General features: G+C 38.5%; 1 protein-coding gene across 13 annotated transcripts in view; it reads left to right on the top strand.

Moving 5' to 3' along the window:
- Nucleotides 1–19,245, top strand: part of RANBP17 (RAN binding protein 17) — a 310,517-nt gene that overhangs the window by 231,850 nt on the left and 59,422 nt on the right. For all 13 annotated transcript variants that reach the window (XR_012001183.1, XR_012001182.1, XM_072756619.1 and 10 more), the window contains 2 exons: nucleotides 7,006–7,109; nucleotides 12,989–13,077. Coding sequence is in view for 11 of the 13 variants with exons in the window: in XM_072756619.1 (XP_072612720.1) it covers nucleotides 7,006–7,109; nucleotides 12,989–13,077 (193 nt within the window). In the remaining 2 variants the exon portion in view is untranslated. The remainder of the gene's footprint in view (nucleotides 1–7,005; nucleotides 7,110–12,988; nucleotides 13,078–19,245) is intronic.

Raw genomic sequence — 19,245 nt, 5'->3', positions numbered from 1 at the left:
ACTCATCTGCCTCTATATGTCCTTGTTTGTCTCTCCTCTTAATTCTCCATAGTTTGGAACAGAGCTTCATAACATTAGATCTGACCTTTACTAACTATATCAGTTTCCTATTACTCCCATTACAAATTACTGCAAATTTAATGCCTAAAATAGTACAGATTTATTATTTTACAACTCTGGAGGTCAGAAGTCCATAATGGGTCCAGGGGGGTAAAATCAAGGTGTCAATAGGCAGTGTTCCTTTCTGGGGCTCTGCAGAAGAATCTGTTCCTTTGCCTTTTGCAGCTTAGATGTCTCTTGCTTTCCTGGCTCATGGCCTCCTTTCTCCAGCAATATCAGGTCAAGTCCTTATGCTGCCATCTCTATGGTTTTCCCTGTCTTCTTTTCTCTAACACTTTCAAAGACCTTTGTGATTACCCTGGACACATCTGGAGAACCTAGGATAATCTAGTTTAAAGACAGTTGATTAGCAACCTCAATTCCCCTTTGTTTATAACCTAATATATTCACAGATTCCAAGGACTAGGACATGGACATCTTTGGGGGGCCATTATTCAGCCTACCATAGTAACTTATGACTAATAACAAACTATTTCACACAATAGTTATATAATAAATCCTCATCACTTATTACCATAATTATTTGTACTATTAGCTGCTCCTTGAGTACTCCTCCAGATCCCCTCTAATCCAACCTCTATTTGCATTTTAATTTGAGGAAAGGAGAAGTTTTACTCTTATACATACATTTAAAGGTGGAGAGAGGGATCCCTGGGTGGCGCAGCGGTTTGGCGCCTGCCTTTGGCCCAGGGCGCGATCCTGGAGACCCGGGATCGAATCCCACGTTGGGCTCCCGGTGCATGGAGCCTGCTTCTCCCTCTGCCTGTGTCTCTGCCTCTCTCTCTCTCTCTCTCACTGTGTGCCTATCATAAATAAATAAAAATTTAAAAAAAATAATTAAAAAAAAATAAAGGTGGAGAGAATTTTGTTGGTGGTATTTTTTTGTTTTGGTGTTGGGTTTTTTTGAGATTCACATGCCATAAAATTCACCCCGTTAAAGTGCTAGTTCAGTGGTATTTATTATATTCAAAATACTCACAAGGCTGTGAGACCATAACCATTATCTAGTTCCAGAATATTTTTGTTACCTCAAAAAGAAATCCTGTATCTTAAAGTAGTCATTTCTTACTGTCCCCGCCCCCAGCCCCTGGCAATCACTAATCTACCTTCTCTATGAATTTGCTCATTCTAGCTGTTTCATGTAAATGGCATCATGTGATATGTGGCCTCTGTGTCTATCTTCTTTCACACAAGCATAATGTTTTCAAGACTCAGGCATAGTTTAACATGTCTCAGTACTTCATTCCTTTTTATGGTGACATAATGGACAAAATCTATAATAGATGTTGTATAGAGTTTATTTGCATGACATAAAAAGAAATGACCAGTTTTCCAGCTTAGATTATACAACATATCACCTTGCAGTAAGAGAGGAACAGTGCTAACTGAAGCATAGACATTTTTGTAGAAATAACCCACCAATGTGTCATATTTTCCTAACTTGAACTCAAATGATGGCTGAGAAATTCCTTTCTGCCTACCAGAACCAAGCTAATTGTTCTTCACCCTCTTCTAACTTCATGCAGCTCTAAACTCAAGATTCTGTGACCCTGACTTCAATGCCCACACCTCTGATACCTTCCACCCCATTAGAGACAGGGAGAAGACCATGAGCTGAAAGTAAATAGTGTAATTGGAGATCCTCCTCTACTGACATTTACCAGCCCAAGGACATTGAGTAAACCACAGAATCCCTTTGCGCCTCCCTGTTCACATGTAAATGAAGGAAAATCATCATACAACTCCATAGGATTGTTGGGACCATTAATAACTTGCAGCGGTACTTAAAACATAGGAACAACCACAAAGGTATCTGTTAAGTAAATCAAGTATTAAACTCATTGCCTTCACATAATAAGCACTCAGGAAATAACTATTGTTATTCCGTCACTACACAACTATTTCTTGGATGCTAGACCCTCTTCTAGTCCCTGGGGATAGAGTCATGATCAAAATGGACAAAGTTCCTTCACCAAGGAGCAGCTTACATTCTAGTAGAGAAGACCATGAATACATATGTGAATATATAGTCTGATCATAGTAAATCCCATAAGAAAACTAAAGTAGGTGATGGAAGTAGAAAGTGGGTGGGGGTTGGGAGAGAGTTTTGCAGTAATGTTTTTAGGAGGTCAAGGAGGGCATCTTTGAGGATGTAACATTTTAAGTAGGATTGCTGTTCACATTACTGTATTTCCTCTTTGACTTCTTCCTGCACATTTTGGTGGCTTGTCTTCTGTGCCTTGATTTTCCTATAAGCCTCAAACTTCAGTTGAGGAAGGAGATGAGTCAGGAAGTTTTTTGATCTGTAGCTCCATGTATTATATTAAATGAAAGGTTGAACGCTAAAGTCCTGAATTTGTCTTTGTTCTGATGAAATATCCTTACCTATGAAAAGCTTTGCTCCCAAAGGAAGGACATTGGGGGACAACCTGGTGATCACACTTTGTTTGATCACTGTAATTACCTCTCTAGGTCCACATAAACCTCAAAACAACAAAAATGTTAATGGCTATCATTTGTCCAAAATCAGAATGCTAACGAGTAGCAGAGCCAGGGATTCAGGTTTAGAACCTTCAAAGCATACACTCTTTCCTGTGCCCTTATCTGCCTGCAGTGATGGTTACCACTATTCTCATTAATAATTTCATATTTAGAAGATACTTTATCGGGCAGCCCCAGTGGCGCAGCGGTTTGGCACCGCCTGCAGCCTGGGGTGTGATCCTGGGGACCTGGGATCGAGTCCCACATTGGGCTCCCTGCATGGAGTCTGTTTCTCCCTCTGCCTGTGTCTCTGCCTCTCTCTCTCTCTCTCTCTCTCTCTCTCTCTTTCTCTGTGTCTATGAATAAATAAATAAAATCTTAAAAAAAAAGATACTTTATCTTAGGAGAGTAAGATTATATAGTTTAAATATGTACATATATATCTAAGGATTTGATAATGTCTACTTCAATTAGCTGTTGTATTATTCATATCAGATATTAAGAAAATAAGGGATTTTTAAAATTTTCATTCAAATACAGTATTTCCCTAATACATGCCAGGCACTAATGCCAGGTGCTAACACTGTAATACTAGCAACCACCACTACTATTTATTGAGCATCTTTTTTTTTTTTAAGATTATATTTATTTATTCATGAGAGACACAGAGAGAAAGAGAGGCAGAGACACAGGCAGAAGGAGAAGCAGGCTCCATGCAGGGAGCCCGACATGGGACTCAATCCTGGGTCTCATGCCCTGGGCTGAAGGCACGTGCTAACCCGCTGAGCCACCCAGGCTACCCTATTGAGCATCTTCTATTTTTCATCTGTTATAACACTTAACATTCACAAAGATAGATATTTTTATCGTTATTTGTAGATGAGAAAACTGAGACTCTGGGTAATTAGTGAACATCCAAAGTTAAACAGTAAGTGGTGGAGCCAGACATTGGGTCTGTTTATTGATGAGCCTTACCTGCCTACATCATTCTCCTTCATTGAGAAATGCAAAGATGTACAGTCTTAGCTCTCCAGAAGCAAAGCCAAAGATACCATCAGTGTAAGCTGACAAATCTAATAATTTACATACACAAGTTATAAATTTTATCTCATTTAATCCCCATAGTAACTCCTCATCAAATGGTGATAGTGGTGGAATGATGTCAGGCAGTATTATTAATGTTATTAGCTATATGCCTAAATATCTGTAAATTTGAGGCAGCCTAATCAGTGTTACCTATCATCAAGAATAGACAAAATGCTGTGGGAACCCACAGCAGGAAGGGGGAATGCTTACAGTGGGGCTTTAGAGAGTACTTGCCAGCGAGTTTAGCTCAGACTGGGAGAGCTGCTGTTTCACCTGGGTTGGAACTCTGGAAATGAACAAGGGGTAGTGGAAGGGGATATGGTGGTGGGGGGGGGAGGTAAATGGATGACAGGCACTGAGGGGGGCACTTGATGGGATGAGCACTGGGTGTTATACTATATATTGGCAAATTGAACTCCAATAATAAATATATATATGTATATGTATATATAAATAAAGTGATAGACTAATTTTAAACAAACAAAATGGAAAAGCAAGACTTTCTGTAAAGGTCTCTAACATTATCACCAGTTGACAGAGGATGTAACTAAAAGGAATAGCTTGGTTGCATAACCAATTGACAGAGCAGGGATTATAATTTGATCTGCCTTCCCTTTCCCCTTCCCCTTCCCTTAGAGATCTAACCCTTGTTTAGAACAGCATACCAGGAGAGATTCATTGGCCTTTTGATATTTTTGTGAACAAAGCTAAGTCCCTGATTCCTTTGGACTCTGGAAACAAAGTGCATAAGGTTAAAGGGGAAAGAGAAGTAACAGAAGATCAGGGTTAGCCACATCAGCCACCCCTTAACAGTCTGAAGACGTGATTGTGCCACTGACCTGTATTATGTGACCTTGGACCTCAGTTTACTTATCTATAGAATGATGTATAGACCAGTGTTTCTCAAATATTTGCATGCATCTGAATCACCAAGAGGGCTTCTTAAAACACATTTCTGGACCCCCACCCTCAGAGTGTCTAATTCAGTAGCCCTGGGATGGAATTTACAACTGATAAGTTCCCAAGTGATGCTGATGCTGCTATATCAAGGACCAAACTTAAGAACCACTGACTCTTCTCTGACATATTGTTTCCTCTCGAATGCTCTACTTAAAAACTGATAGCATGGAAATCAAGAGGTCTGGACCATATAGTTTTACTTCCTAAGTATGCTGCCTTGAGTAAGTCACTTAACCTTTCTCTGCCTGTTTCTTGATCAGTAGAGTGGGGGGCTCACAATTCCCTGTGGCATAGGATGAAGGAGAGAATCAGCTCTCATTTAAAAGAAACCCCTTGGGGCGCCTGGGTGGCTCAGTGGGTTAAAGCATCTGCCTTTGGCTCAGGCCAGATTTCCAGGCCCTGGGATCGAACCCCACTCCCTGCTCAGCAGGGAGTCTGCTTCTCTCTCTCCCTTTGCCCTTCCCCCCTACTCATGTGCTCGTGCTCACTCCCTCTCTCTCTCAAATAAATAAAATATTTTTAAAAGTAAAAGAAAAGAATCCCCTTGGGCCACTTGGATGGCTCAGTAGGTTGAGCATCCAACTCTTGATCTCAGCTCAGGTTCTGGTTTCAGGGTCATGAGATGGAGCACCGCATTGGGCTCCACACACTCAGTGTGGCGTCTGCTTGAGATTCTCTCCCTCTTCCCACCCCCTCACAATAAATAAATAAATAAATAAATAAGGAAGATGTGGTGCATATACGCACATGCACACATATACACACAATGAAATACTACATAGCCATAAAAAAGGATGAGATCTTGTCATTTGCAACATGAATAGACTTAGAAGGTAATATGCTAAGTGAAATAAGTCAGAGAAAGACAAGTACCATATGATTTTACTCTGCTGGAATGTAAAAAAAAATGAATAACAAATAGAAAGCAGAATCAGATTATAAATACAGAGAACAAACTGATGGTTGCCAGAGGGAAAGGAGGTAAGGGAGGTGGTTGGGCAAAATGGGTAAAGGGGAGAGGGAGATATAGGCTTCCAGTTATGGAATGAATAAGTCATGGCATAAAAGGCATAGCTTAGGGCAGCCCAGGTGGCTCAGCAGTTTAGCGCCACCTTCAGCCCAGGGTGTGATCCTGGGGTCCTGGGATCGAGTCCCACATCAGGCTCCCTGCACGGAACCTGATTCTCCCTCTGCCTGTGTCTCTGCCTCTCTCTGTGTCTCTCATGAATAAATAAATAAAATATTAAAAAAAAAAAAAAGACATAAGGGATCCCTGGGTGGCTCAGCGGTTTAGCACTTGCCTTTGGCCCAGGGCGTGATCCTGGAGTCCCCGGATCGAGTCCCACGTCAGGCTCCTGGCATGGAGCCTGCTTCTCCCTCCTCCTGTGTCTCTGTCTCTCTCTCTCTCTCTCTCTCTCTCTCTCTATCAGAAATAAATAAATAAATAAATAAATAAATAAATAAATAAATAAATCTTTTTTAAAAAAGGCATAGCTTAGAGAATATAGTCAATGACACTCTAATAGTGTTGTGTGATGACAGATTCTGGCTACACTTGTGGTGAGCAGAGCGTAACTGTAGGGAAGTTGAATCATTATGTTGTACACATGAAACTAACATTGTCAACTATACTCAAATACAAGTTTTTAGTAAAAAATATATAGCGTTTTGTGCATATCCATGTTTGAAGTGAAGATTCTGCTTTGATAGAATCTTTGAGGAAATGGAAAAAAAAATAGTAAATGGCTCAGTTCTATAAAGAAAGGAAGCTTAGTGCAAGTGGAAGTGTACTTAAAATCCATGGAGAATGTACTTAAAATCCAAATGACCCATGAGGGACCCCATCTTATTTGGCAGATAAAAGTTTCCCTGGTATCTATTTAACAAATTAATAAAAGAGAACATAAATAAAAGGGAATAATAACTTAGAGCTATCTGGGCACCTGAGTCTGTGAGCCCTTTAGGGCCTTGGCACCTAAAGAGAAGGGGAAAAAAAGATCCCCTGTCTCTGAGGCTTTGAAAGAGGCTTTCCTTGAGGCATTGGGGAAGCTCTGGGGGCACAAGAACTGAAGGGCTGAGATGCCTGGGGCATGAGTCTGTTTGATCCAATAAAGAGCCAGAAAAAAAAAAAAAAAGGCTGATAAGTAATTTTGGTATTTCATTTGGTGCAAAAGAGAAGGAAGGCAAAACACCAGAATATTCAATGAGCCAAACAAAGTACAGAATGCAGCATGAGTGTGAATGCAGGCTGACCCCTTCTCGGGAACATTTCTGAGACTGAATGAAGCACTTGCTGCCTAGGCTAATGTACAATAGCACGCATTTTAAACCATGGTGACCCTTTTGTTTTTGTAATAGGCGAAGACGAAGACGAATTTGAGAATTTCATGCTGCCTCTTACCGTCTCTTTTGAAACAATATTACAAATATTCAACAACAACTTTAAACAAGAAGATGTAAAGGTGGGTTTGTTCCTAAACGTGATGAAAGATGATTTTGCTCATTCTAGGTTATCTAGATCCACAAAAAGGTTTCTGCATATTTGTATGTGCTCTACGCCTCGTCATTCTTGCCTCCTCAGCTTCATGTGGCTTTGAGTTGTACTTTTCATGTAAGTACTTCTTTAGTTTCTTATACAAATTGACTTTGAGGTCAGCGAGTGATTTTGGATAGTTTACGATCAGATGATTTATCTCTTGTGGCAGTTAGTATCTTTAAAAGAACACTTCTCATGGGTACACTGTTTTAAACATCCCTCTTCCCTTATCCACCCTGCACTGTATGCCTCAACATATTTATATGGAGGAATGCACACACATACACATGCTAAAACACTACATCTCTAAATATTTTTTTAAACAAGAATTTATATAAATCAAGACTTTATTAAATGGCTAGGCATATATGTATAAATAGGAGCTGGTCTTGAAGTATTGCATTCTTAAACTGAACAAAGTGATTAGGATAACTGATAGCTAAATAAGGTTTTTATGTGCCTGTGGGAGCCGTATTAGGATTGATTTGACAAGTCAGTTCAGCTGTGGCAACAGTCATAATATCTAAGACAACATTATGTTTTATTAGTAAAATCCTTAAGTGCAGCAAGCTGTTTGTGACAAAACAGTCCCATATTTTAACGTGGGGGGTGGGGAACACAAGATCTGCAAAATAGGAGTAGCATCTTCTGAAATCATAATGTATCTGGGCTATATTAAATAGATTGACACTGATTATTATTTTTAAAAGACTAATAAATGTACTCTAGAGGATGTAGGCACCTTTGTCGGTGATGTTCGAGTCATATTTTATTGTTATTTGGAATAAGTCGAAAATATTAACCGTCATTTTGCATGACTTCTCCTCTCTCTACCAAAAAAAAAAAAAAAAAAAAATTAGCAGTAAGAAGCCAGATAGTAAAACAATGGCCTGTGGTAGTTATTTTAGTGTAATTTTTCTACCAAAAAATAATTAGCCAAATGCGATACCTTTTGAAACAGAGTTTTTGAAATGAATGTTTATCAACATGCGGTAGTCATAGAATTTTAAAACTAAAAGGGATCTTAGAGATTTTCTTTGTGTTCATAGTCTTGCTAAAACTCTTTAGCAGAGTTTCTACTCAGGTTAGCTGTATTTTTTAGGTGTCTTCCAAATATTTTGAAGGACCAACAACATCTTTGCAGCTCTAAAGCTATTGGTGCCCTTTATATCAGAAAGAAGCAGTGGAGTTGAAAACACCATCTTTCTAAAAATTACATTTGTTTCACTTCAAGATTTCATTATACTCCAAGCCCATTTTGATGGAATCCCATCTACTTTGATAGAAACCATCTTCCTAGAGTCATTTTTAATGGAGTTCTAGTGATATATCCCTAAACCAGCAAGTTCTTAACGACCCTGGAAAGTGACTGCTTGATTACACTTTAACGGTATTTGCAAATAAAATCACAAGTAATTAAGGGGAAATCTCCAGGCTTTTGAGCAAGTTTGATGCATGATAACTGCCTGATTCAGCTTCATCTAGAGTAATGCTGTGTAGGCAACAGCTACTGAGATCAATAGCAACGTAATGATAGTGGCAGAATTAAGTGAGTAACCTGAGAACTGTGCCTCAGAATGCATGCAGCTGCCACGAACCAGGGCCACACAGTGCACTCCGTGCTTCCGTCCTAAATGTTCATCAAAAGACGCCCTGCAGGAAAATGGAGTTAGATGCTCTTTATTGCTGATCGTGTCTCTTGCCACATTTATCAGGGAAATTGGATTAGCAGTTGGCAGCTGCAGGTAGACAAGATTCTGCAGTGATTAAATATGCAGCTTGGCTGCATTTGTTGTGACAGACCTTTAGTAAATTCTACTGTAAGCACCATCTGTCTAATTTGTATAAAGAAAACTTGGTGCTTTAAGCTACCGATAAAGAACTAAATCTGTTGCTTTATCATAAACAAAACTTTTGCACTAAATGCTTTTAAATGTAATTTATTAGGTTAAGGCTATTTTTCTATCATGATGAATAAATAATACATGCAAAAGTGCTTTCAGGTACTTCATTTTGCAAGTACTAGAGATAAAAACAGTTCTGTTTTGTTCTTCAATAAAGTATTTAGTATTCCAATCCACAGGAGGTGATGCTGTTAAAATATCTCTATGAAAATGCCGCAGGACTGCCAAATTCATTTAATTTGCAACCCTTACTAGCATTTTCTAACTCCCTATTTATAGATATTTTTCAAATGCAGCTTTCAGGATGAACATAAGCAGCGAGGACCTGTGTTGCCAAATTGAAATATGGTCGTGAGGGGAGGAAATGCTGCGAAACTCTTAAATTTATAGCTTTGTTTTCTTACTTAGTCCTAATAAAATTGTAGAGAACATTGAATTTTTGTCTTGGGTTTTTCCTCTTCACAGTAAAGGGAAAAAGAAAGAAAATGCTGTGACAAATCCTGGCTCTAAAGCATTAGTTCAAAATATATGTGTTTCCCCTATAATCGTGTCCATAGTAAAATATAGTCCAGTACTCCCTTGACTCATGCATCATTTTTGATTTGGCCATGACGTCATCGAGTTTAAGGAAAATGAATGAAAACTTCGCAGAGGAAGAGGAGCAGTTAAATAGGAACCTGCTATCTTTAGGCCCTTCGTAAAAACTCCACAACGTTAAATTATTTAAAATCCTTGATTTTCAGCATGCGCACATTAAAAGTTTTCGCACTAAGTGCCAAATGTTGCAAACAGCACTTTAACAGAATGATTTTGCTTTGATCCCTGTAGCAGTTCCTGAATAATTTATCACAGGTTATTGCCTTAATTCTGGAGAGGGATAGAGCAATAAAGGCAGATGAAAACACTCCAGTTGAAACACCTTGGGGCCTGCTCATTCCTCTGACACGGCTCTTTTGTTGGAACTATTTAGAGGTTATTAAGATGTGTCTCCAGAATTAAGAGTATGCTGTAAGGATGAAGACAGCCATCTTAATTCTAAAGACAAAGCACAATGACCCTTCACCTTCTTTTTCTTTGTTGTTATTATATAGTAGAATTATGAGGATAATATTATAGCTGCCCCCAGTAGTGCCACTACAGTAAAGGGTCTGTCAGACTTTCCATTAGAAACCCTGTTTTGGGGGTCAGGGTGGAAGGAGCCGCATTTCAGCTGTTTCCCAGCCCATTCGTCTCACACTTGGCACACAGACAACTGTTCACCATACAGTGTACTGAAGCCCTAAGCAGTTTCTCCTTGAACTATCCAGAAGGAATCCTTAAGATTAGAAACCCCAGACCTACCCAGCTCCCCAAGACAGCCTCACTGAAAACATATGAGCCTCCCACTTTACACATCAGGCAAATGTGGACCAACTATAGAAGAAAGGCAACTTTTAAAATAAATCCCTTTGAACAGTTTTAAATGAGATGGTGAACCATGGCTCCTCCTTCCCTAAATTTCAATCAGACAACCTCTTGCTCTCTAAGGTTGCTTAGTAGTCTGGTTGAACTCCTGGTAACAGTCATCCTGCCTCAAAACAGAGCTGGGTATGTTTTGGCTACCAACAAAGTACTCCCTTAGTGTTGGGAGTATCTGTGTAGATTATTACAGTATTCTTGCTGCCTATGATAAAAGATGTTGTTGGGACATAAGAAATCTGTTTCTTACATTAACACCGCATTTTCCTGTCCAGTTGAATCTATTGAAAACAAAGCTAGTTGTTATACTGTTACATGCTTTCTCTGCTGTGTTGTAACATTTTCTAAAATTAAAGATTGATGTAATTTCCTAGATTCGAGTCACTTAGAGCACTTTTATTAACTTGGCATCTCTTAAAGAAGAAAAATTTGTGGGATCCTGGGTGGCGCAGCGGTTTGGCGCCTGCCTTTGGCCCAGGGCGCGATCCTGGAGACCCGGGATCGAATCCCACATCAGGCTCCCGGTGCATGGAGCTTGCTTCTCCCTCTGCCTGTGTCTCTGCCTCTCTCTCTCTCTCTGTGACTATCATAAATAAATAAAAAATTAAAAAAAAAAGAAGAAAAATTTGTGATAAAATAGATGTTAACCTTTTTTATGTGATGAAGATAAAGATATTTTAAGAGCCCTTTGCACTAAGCATGAAGAAAGTAAAACTCATGGTTCGCATTGACCAGTTTAGAGCTGAATGTGCATGCCTGATGTATATGTGAAAACTTAAAATTATTTGAAATGTAGTCTATAACCTGTAAGTATTCGTAATAAAAACAGACCAAAAAGCCCACTGTCGTAGAAAGACTGCAGAGCTAAATACTCAGAATAGAATTATACCAAGGCTTTTTAGAAGACGTATTTTGTTCTGGAGGCCAAAGGAAATGTGGAAAGCTGCAACAGAGGGGAACAGGTTCCAGGTGATGAAAATGGGTTACATAAAAAGCAAAATGGCTTTTTAAAAAAAAATACCAAGTCACATGAGAGAACTGTAAGGAGCCGATTCTAGAATAATAAGGACCAGTGAGATTATGAGAGGAAAAAGAATGAGTCACTTAAAGAAGCAGAAACAGAAATTCAGGTTTACAGATTCGGAAATTAAAATTACTGTCATTTTATAAATAGGCAGTTAAAAACTAAATATTTTATAAATGACTTCCGGTTATATCGAGCACAGTGTTGGGGAACGATCAGAAATTGCGGATATTTCTGACAGATTAACTGTTCTTTGCTACTTTGCGATGTTATTTAGCCCTTAAGATGAGGTTTAGGATTCACTTCCAAGTCCTTGGTGGTAATTTAAAGGCCTTCCTATAAAGAGCTTTTCATTTCTTACCAATGTGTAAGGAAAAAGAAAATCTGGTGAAAAGAAAAGTTCAGAGTCCATCTCCTGGCAGAATCTTTCTACAGAAACAGTATCTTCAGAAGTCACAGTTGCATATCTCAATTATCCTTGTTTTGCAATTATGTTTATTTGTACTCTTTGTTCTGACATTCTAGCATCTGTTCCTGGGTTTCCTTTTTCTCTTCCCAAGCATCATCCTAAGGACAGCTTAATTAAGAGTCCAGAGTCAGATCTCTTTTGTTTAAGAGTCAAGTAGTTTTTTTCTGTGTCTCTAAAACTAAATATTTATGAAACACTTAGTACGTGTCAGGGACTTGTTAGGCATTTTTACATAAATTTACGAAATTTATTCCTCACAATGCCTCTGTGAAAGAGGCAATATTAGCCCCTTTTATAGATGAGAAAACTGAGACTGATAAGTTGCTGCCTTGCCTTAAGTCTGACAGTCAAGCAGTAGAGCTGGGATTCAAATCCAAGTCTTCCAAAAACCACTATAGATCTCTTTTCCTTACACCTTTTCTTTGCTTGGGGAATGTGAATGCCCTTCTCAGTATGTCATGGTAGCAGTAGGTCACCTGGCCGATTTTATTTTGTCCTAAGTTACGAGGTATCTTTAAATGCCAGTGTGCTTCCAGGATACACTCTAGATTGCATAGTGGGACTGATTTCATGCAAGCCGATGCGGTTAAAATTTGCTATTATTAATGTCTAGACCTTGTGCATCTCTGTTCTGTGGAATTATCAATCTCCAAGTCCCTTTTTTTCTAATTGGACATTATTCCGAAACAAAGTATATTAAGAATCTAAATGTTCCTAAACTGCTGGAATTATGACTTAGATCAATTTATAAGAAGCAGAATAGAGTTGGTCAGCAGATTTGATGGTCTGTTTGTTTAAAAGGGTCTACGGTTTTCTGTAGAAAGGGATCTGAGCGAGACATTTTAGCTAATGAATCAAAATCAGATATGTGGTCATTATTGCCTGATTATTACTCCATCTGCTCTGTGCTAACGTGAAAATCAATTACTGTGTCTCTTTCCCACTGACAGCGTATGTTGATCGGGCTGGCAAGAGATCTTCGAGGGATTGCCTTTGCACTGAACACAAAGACCAGCTACACCATGCTGTTTGACTGGATGTATCCTTATTACACTGTGACAATACCAGCTCTGTGCACAGAGGGATGCCAGGCCCCTCGCTTTCGTTTAATAGTATGGCACAGTAGGGAAGAGGAAACAAAGCTAAATGAACTAATGTGTAATCAGCTAAAAATTACAGCACAGTGGCAGCAGTGCAGATAACTGAGCACAACATTTGGAGACCCAGCTCAGAGAGGTCACTTTTTGGTGCCATTAAATATTGACAACTTAAAAATCACATCCCCAAATGATTGTTTATGTAGGGATCGCAGGGATAATCAGGCTAACTATCTTTAACTTAGAATCAATGAATCTTACCATTTGGCATTTTCGAGGAGATTTGAATTTCTACTCCCATCTCAGTTAGCAGGGCTGAGAAGGTTACTTTATCTCTTTGAGGCTTAATTCGTCATGCTGCAGTTTTTAACCACCGTGAAAAAAGGGGAAATAAATAGTCAGGATTTTTCATTTGGTATAAAATCTGACTTTTCTTTTCCCAAGGCTTAGTACAAACAGCAACATAAATAAACAAAGAAACAAACATCCCCCACAGAAATACTTCTTCATGTAAGAGTGAGATAAGCATGGACTTTGGTGTCAGACCAGGCTTGAAATCCAGCTCTTCACTTACCTTGTAAACCAAGGCAAGTCTTCTACCTCTCTGAGTCTTGGTTTTCTCATCTAAGAAAGGAGACCTCCAGTATCATGGCTCACTGTGACCATTAAAATAGGTAACACACTTTGTATAATGTCTGGAACATATTTGGGAGTCATAAATAGTTGCTACTAATATTGTTTTACTAATATCATATGAATCCTCCTTGATTCTAACAGGAAGTGACAATTTATACAGGTCATGTAAGTGTAATACATTTCTATGTCTTTATGCCTAAAACTATTACAGCACATAAGAATTCCATAGCCTTAAAGCTATTTTACGTTTTAACTTGCACTATTTCTTAGTTGCTCCTTTCAAGTCCTTCTTATCTAAACTTCATAAATTAGACTGCAAAAGAAACTTCTTAAAGGCAGCCTTTGACTACAGATGCCACAGTTAGGCCAAAAACATAGCTACAAGGTATCTGGGCAAATCTTTGGGAGTTTTAGGGAGAACTCTGCACATTAAAAAAAAATTCTTAACATTAATTTGAATACTGACTCACATTTTTTAGTTCTATTAAAACCTACTTCATCAGATATATGTGTCCATAGAAGGGTTAGAGATAGGAATTTTCCATGTCATTGAAGAACCGTGTCCTCATATCAGCATACAAAGTACATCTGCAGGGATTGTGGTTCTTAGCATGGAAAGTTCTAAAATTCTTTTAACTATGAAGAATAAACTGAAATTACATATGACCTTTTATTTATCTAAACATAAATAGAAGCTCACAAAGTAGAAACTTTCATTTATTTGAAAAATCATAAAAGCCTAATTTGGGTGCTTTAAAATTGTTGGTGATCTTGAAACCAAGCTGCAACTCTAGGATGCTCAGCAATTATTGTTTCATGTTTCCCTCCTCCCAGTTCCAACCAAGAGTCAAGTATTTTCCCCCTCAGTGTCAAAGAATATAAATATCTGCCATAATTGATACTGCCTGAAATTCATAGAACATATTGTAATTTAAGTTTTTAATTAAGCCTGTTTTCCATTTCCTCACTAAGCTCCTTTTTGGCACCTAGCTGAAGTGAAGCTTTCGTCCAGCAGATGGCAGACAACAGCAAATGGAAGGCCTTGGGACTTAATGTTTTGTTTTGAACTGGAAACTATTGTCTCCTCCATGTGACCATAGACGTTGATGTTATTAAGGGTCAGTGGTGGAGAGTAAAGTGTCAGTTATGCAGGAAGCTGTGTTAGATGCCAAACAGGATGGCTTGGTACCAGCTTTGCTTATAATAATTGAGTTTCAGTAGCAAATCAGCTTCCTTGGGAAAAGGCCAAAGGCTTTTCATAATTGTATTGACAACAAAATGAATATGATAAATGGTGTTCATTCAGTTGAGACAAGATTTATAGTTTTCCTTTGGGCAAGGGATGAAGAGCAAATATTTATAATAATAGTAAAATTTGTTTAAAAGTTACATTATTTGATAATTCAAAAAGCTTTATTAAAATATTTTGAAATACTTTAAGCAGTTTCAGGTGATAAAGTATAGATCCTTTTCCAAGTATTCTAGTAATGTAAAAAATGAATAAGTATATGATAAAAAAGTGGTTATGAAAGTCATTTATTCTTCCTGAAATATTGATATGTCAAACCGTCAGTGATGATTCCCTCATTACTGCTGGGGAAAGTTTATTTTTGCCTTTTATCCACATAAATGTGTGTTCTTTAATTTGTTATATAGTCCTTAGCATGCAGAAGAAATGTCCTATAAGAGCACATGTCATCTTAAAGTCAAAATACATTTTATTTATGGCGATTATTTGATATTTTAGTGGTTAGCTATTTAATTCAAAAACATTTCTGTAAACACTGACTGCATTAACCGCTACACAAACTGCATTGCTTATCACTGTCCTTCCAAAACTAAATTGCCTGAAACTACATAGCAAACGTGTTGATAAATTGTTCCACCACTGGAGAATTGAAGAATCATTGATACACTTCCTTGCCCCTATAGTGAGAACACGACAATGTAAAAGCACTTTACCTTGTAGTAAGTCCTATAAGGCATTTAGTCACCTTGTTTAGACTTTTCCCAGATCATACCTAGATGGAAATGTCAAAAATCTAGACAGCAATTGGAGAAAAAGAAAAAGAAAGTGTATCATCATCATCATCTGATCTCTGAGTCCACTGGTTTTCAGTCAGGTCATCAGTGCTATTTATTATTATGCATAAACACATTATACAAAGACAAGTCAAAACCATATGTAGGTATATAGAAGAGCACAAACCTCAGAATAAAACAGTTGTGGATTCCAGTCCTGGTTTCACCAGGTAACCTATGGGGACTGGGTGACTTGCTTAATGTGTCAGAATCCGTTTTCTCTTCCACAAAACAGGGCTAATCATACCTGTCTCATAGGTATAGTGTGAGTGAGTGAATTGACTCTATAAAGGGCCCAATCTCATGTCTGGCACAAAGTAAATACTGCACCACTGTTGTTAGTTCCTTTCCCTAATATGGAATGAGACAAAGGAATCCCATTTGCTCACTTATTCAGCAAATTTGGCTAAGGACTGTGCTAGGTATCATGAGGGATGTAGATTACTTAGACTCAAATCCTACCCCAAAATGAGCTTCTAATTAAATACAGTCTGTTAGATACCTACATAAATGCCTGTAATAAAATATAGAAGGTGATGAGTGCCGTAACAACAGAATCAAATAGAGTGATTGCATTTAGCTGGGGAATCAGGAAGGGCTCTGTCAAAGTGCAGCTCTTTCCCTGAATCTTACCAAATAAGTAGGAATAGAGTGTTGAAACTATGAAGTAAGAGGTTGTCATTTGGCCTCTGCACAGGTTTTGGAAGGGGAGTAGAAAAGATGTTTTGTTGTAGACACCACTTATTTCATGGTTGGAAATGCAGGGTGCCTGGGACTCTTGTATATCAGGCTAAGGAATTTAGACCCTTTACCCAGGGGTAGTGTAAGGCAGTTGTTTCTACTGGCTAGAAAATCAGAATTGTATTTCAAGAAGAAAGCAATTGGCACTATGTTGGACTGACTGAAATAGGGAGGAAAGCAAACCTGAAAATTCACTGTTTGGCAAGCATTTTCTTAGGTACTGTGTGCCAGGCCAAGGAATGACTAAAAGGACTGCTTTTTATAAGAATGAATAAAGTGGATTGCTCTTTCGAAGTTAGTATGACATACTAACGAACAGTCAATGTGTTGTCACAAAGATGTATGCAAAGGACCATAGAACAATGTAAGAGGAAGAGATTGGCACTTTTGGTACCAGAAAAATGTAGGCATCCCAGGGAAGTGAAAGTTGGGAAAGGTGTTGAAAGGTAAATAGGGATTTGCTGGACGGGAGAGAAAGGAAAGACTTCCAGCAGCATTTGCCTTCATGGAATACCTGTTAAATAAGCTCTGAACTGGTAGGCTGTTTCTGTTCTGGAACCACATCCTCACATCCCTATCTCCTAACAGTTTTAAGAAAAACTCCTTTGTTGTCTTCGAGGATATTACTGTGCTTTCCCTATTATAAGATCCCAGAGGGAAAAAATTGCATTTTTCCTGTTTTCTTGGGGTCCCCCACATAGTAAGTCATACTAACTACTACATGGGTGGATGGATGCGTGGTTGTTGTCAAGAAGGAAACCTCATACTATTCATTTTTTTTATATTTGGCATCTGATTAAGGCAATATCATTAACGCTTTTGATCTTCCATTTATCTGATGCAGACATTAGGAATTCATCAAGATGGTTTAGTTGAAAGCAATTAGATCTGTGCCTCTTCTACCTAAGGGCTCCCCCTGCCTTCCTTCTTTCCATATACACATGTTCTGGAAAATTAAACTCAGAGTGGGTTCTGATTCTCACCCTGTAATCTGAGTCTGGCACTCTCACTCTGAAGCCCTTTTAACCTCCCTGCTTGGTAGACCTCTACTCTGCTTTCCAGTAATCACTCATTTTCTCTGTGGCAGTCACCTCTGTCAGAAGCATATTAGAATTGGCACCACTCTCATTCCACACAGAAAAGGAAGCATCCTCTCATATCCCCCGGCTTTCTCCAATGGTGAATGCAGTGTGGTCTGAAAAATATGATGGTCCTAATGCTTTTAGAATGCCTTGCAAAGGGGCTTGCGTATGCCTATGATACTGTCAGATTCTGAGACTTTTCAGTTTTTCAGTTTCCTGATGAGGCTTCCAGATGCTTTCCCACTAATGATCACTGAGTTTGTGCTCAGGAGATCTCTTGATGGAATGTTTTCTCACCTGTGCTCCTCTGACACTGTCTCAGAATTTTGGTACTCAGAGCATCCCTCTTATATGTCAGCTACCCAGACTTGTGGATGAATTCCCTAAGAATAAAAGCCATGTCTTACTTATCTCTGGATCCCCACTCCCCCTAGCACAGTATAAATAACACATAGTATCTATGATCTATCAAAAATAGCATATTTTCTACTACATGGAAAAAACAGAACAGTAAGTTATCTGACAATAGCCAAAATAGAATTAATAATTAAGTTGATTGATTTCATTTTTTTTTTCATTTTTATCCAACTGAAACTTCATACATAATGCACTCCTTATCTCCCTTCTTCACCTTCTTTGCCTTTGTAGTACTTTCTAATATATATGTCTTTTGTTTATTTTCTGTCTTTTCTTATCAGAATATAAATTCCATGAGGGCAGGCATTTTTCAACGTTTGGTTCACTAGTGTCTCCAAAGAGCCTAAAACAATGAATAGACAGTTATAGAATACCTTCAGTAAATACTTGTTAAGTAAATTCCTTCAATATATACAAATACAATATATACAAACACAGAGCCTTACCATTGTATATCTAGGGAGACAAAAGTATTAATTTCTGCTATTTTAGGGAGCTTGCCACTCTTAAGGGAGTAGAAGGCTTATTTTGATTCAAAGTAATATGAATTATTTCCTGAAGCTACAAAGTGAAATGCACAGTTAAATAGATAGTTCTAATTGAATATGCTATACCTCATTTTTAGGTTGACAGGTTTACAGCAACAAACATTTACTGAAATCTACTTGGCGCCAGGTCCATCTATTCAGGTGCCTAGGTCCTGCCCTCAAAAAGCGATTAATATAATAGGAAAGAGAAAGAGATATGAAAGCACTAGCACAGGGGACCACAGCCATACACAGGAAACAAACCTAACTAAATCTTGGGGGAGGGGGTGACCAGTGAGGCTTCTTGGGCCAATGGGCATCTGTTTTGATATCTGAGGACAAATAGCAAAAGCAGGGGTATGGTGTGGAAGCACAATCTTTGCCCTTTAGAAACTCAACTATCTATTGGGGCAGGCAGATAACACAAGCAAGCAACTCTAGTATAGTTTATTGTAAGAGATACAGGGTCAGAGTGCTCCCTGAACGTAGATGAGGAAGAGATTGACACCTTTTGACAAAAGAGAGTTTCACCAAACCAGGGGAAGTGAAACTTGAGCAAGGTGTTGCAAGACAGAAACAGGTTAAGCAGAAGAAGCATGTAGACGAATGGAGATGAAGAGAGTTG

This window comes from Vulpes vulpes, chromosome 4, assembly GCF_048418805.1.
Source record: "Vulpes vulpes isolate BD-2025 chromosome 4, VulVul3, whole genome shotgun sequence".
Classification (NCBI taxonomy): domain Eukaryota; kingdom Metazoa; phylum Chordata; class Mammalia; order Carnivora; family Canidae; genus Vulpes; species Vulpes vulpes.
Note: the sequence above shows the minus strand (reverse complement) of the source record. Positions and strands in the feature narration are given on the sequence as shown.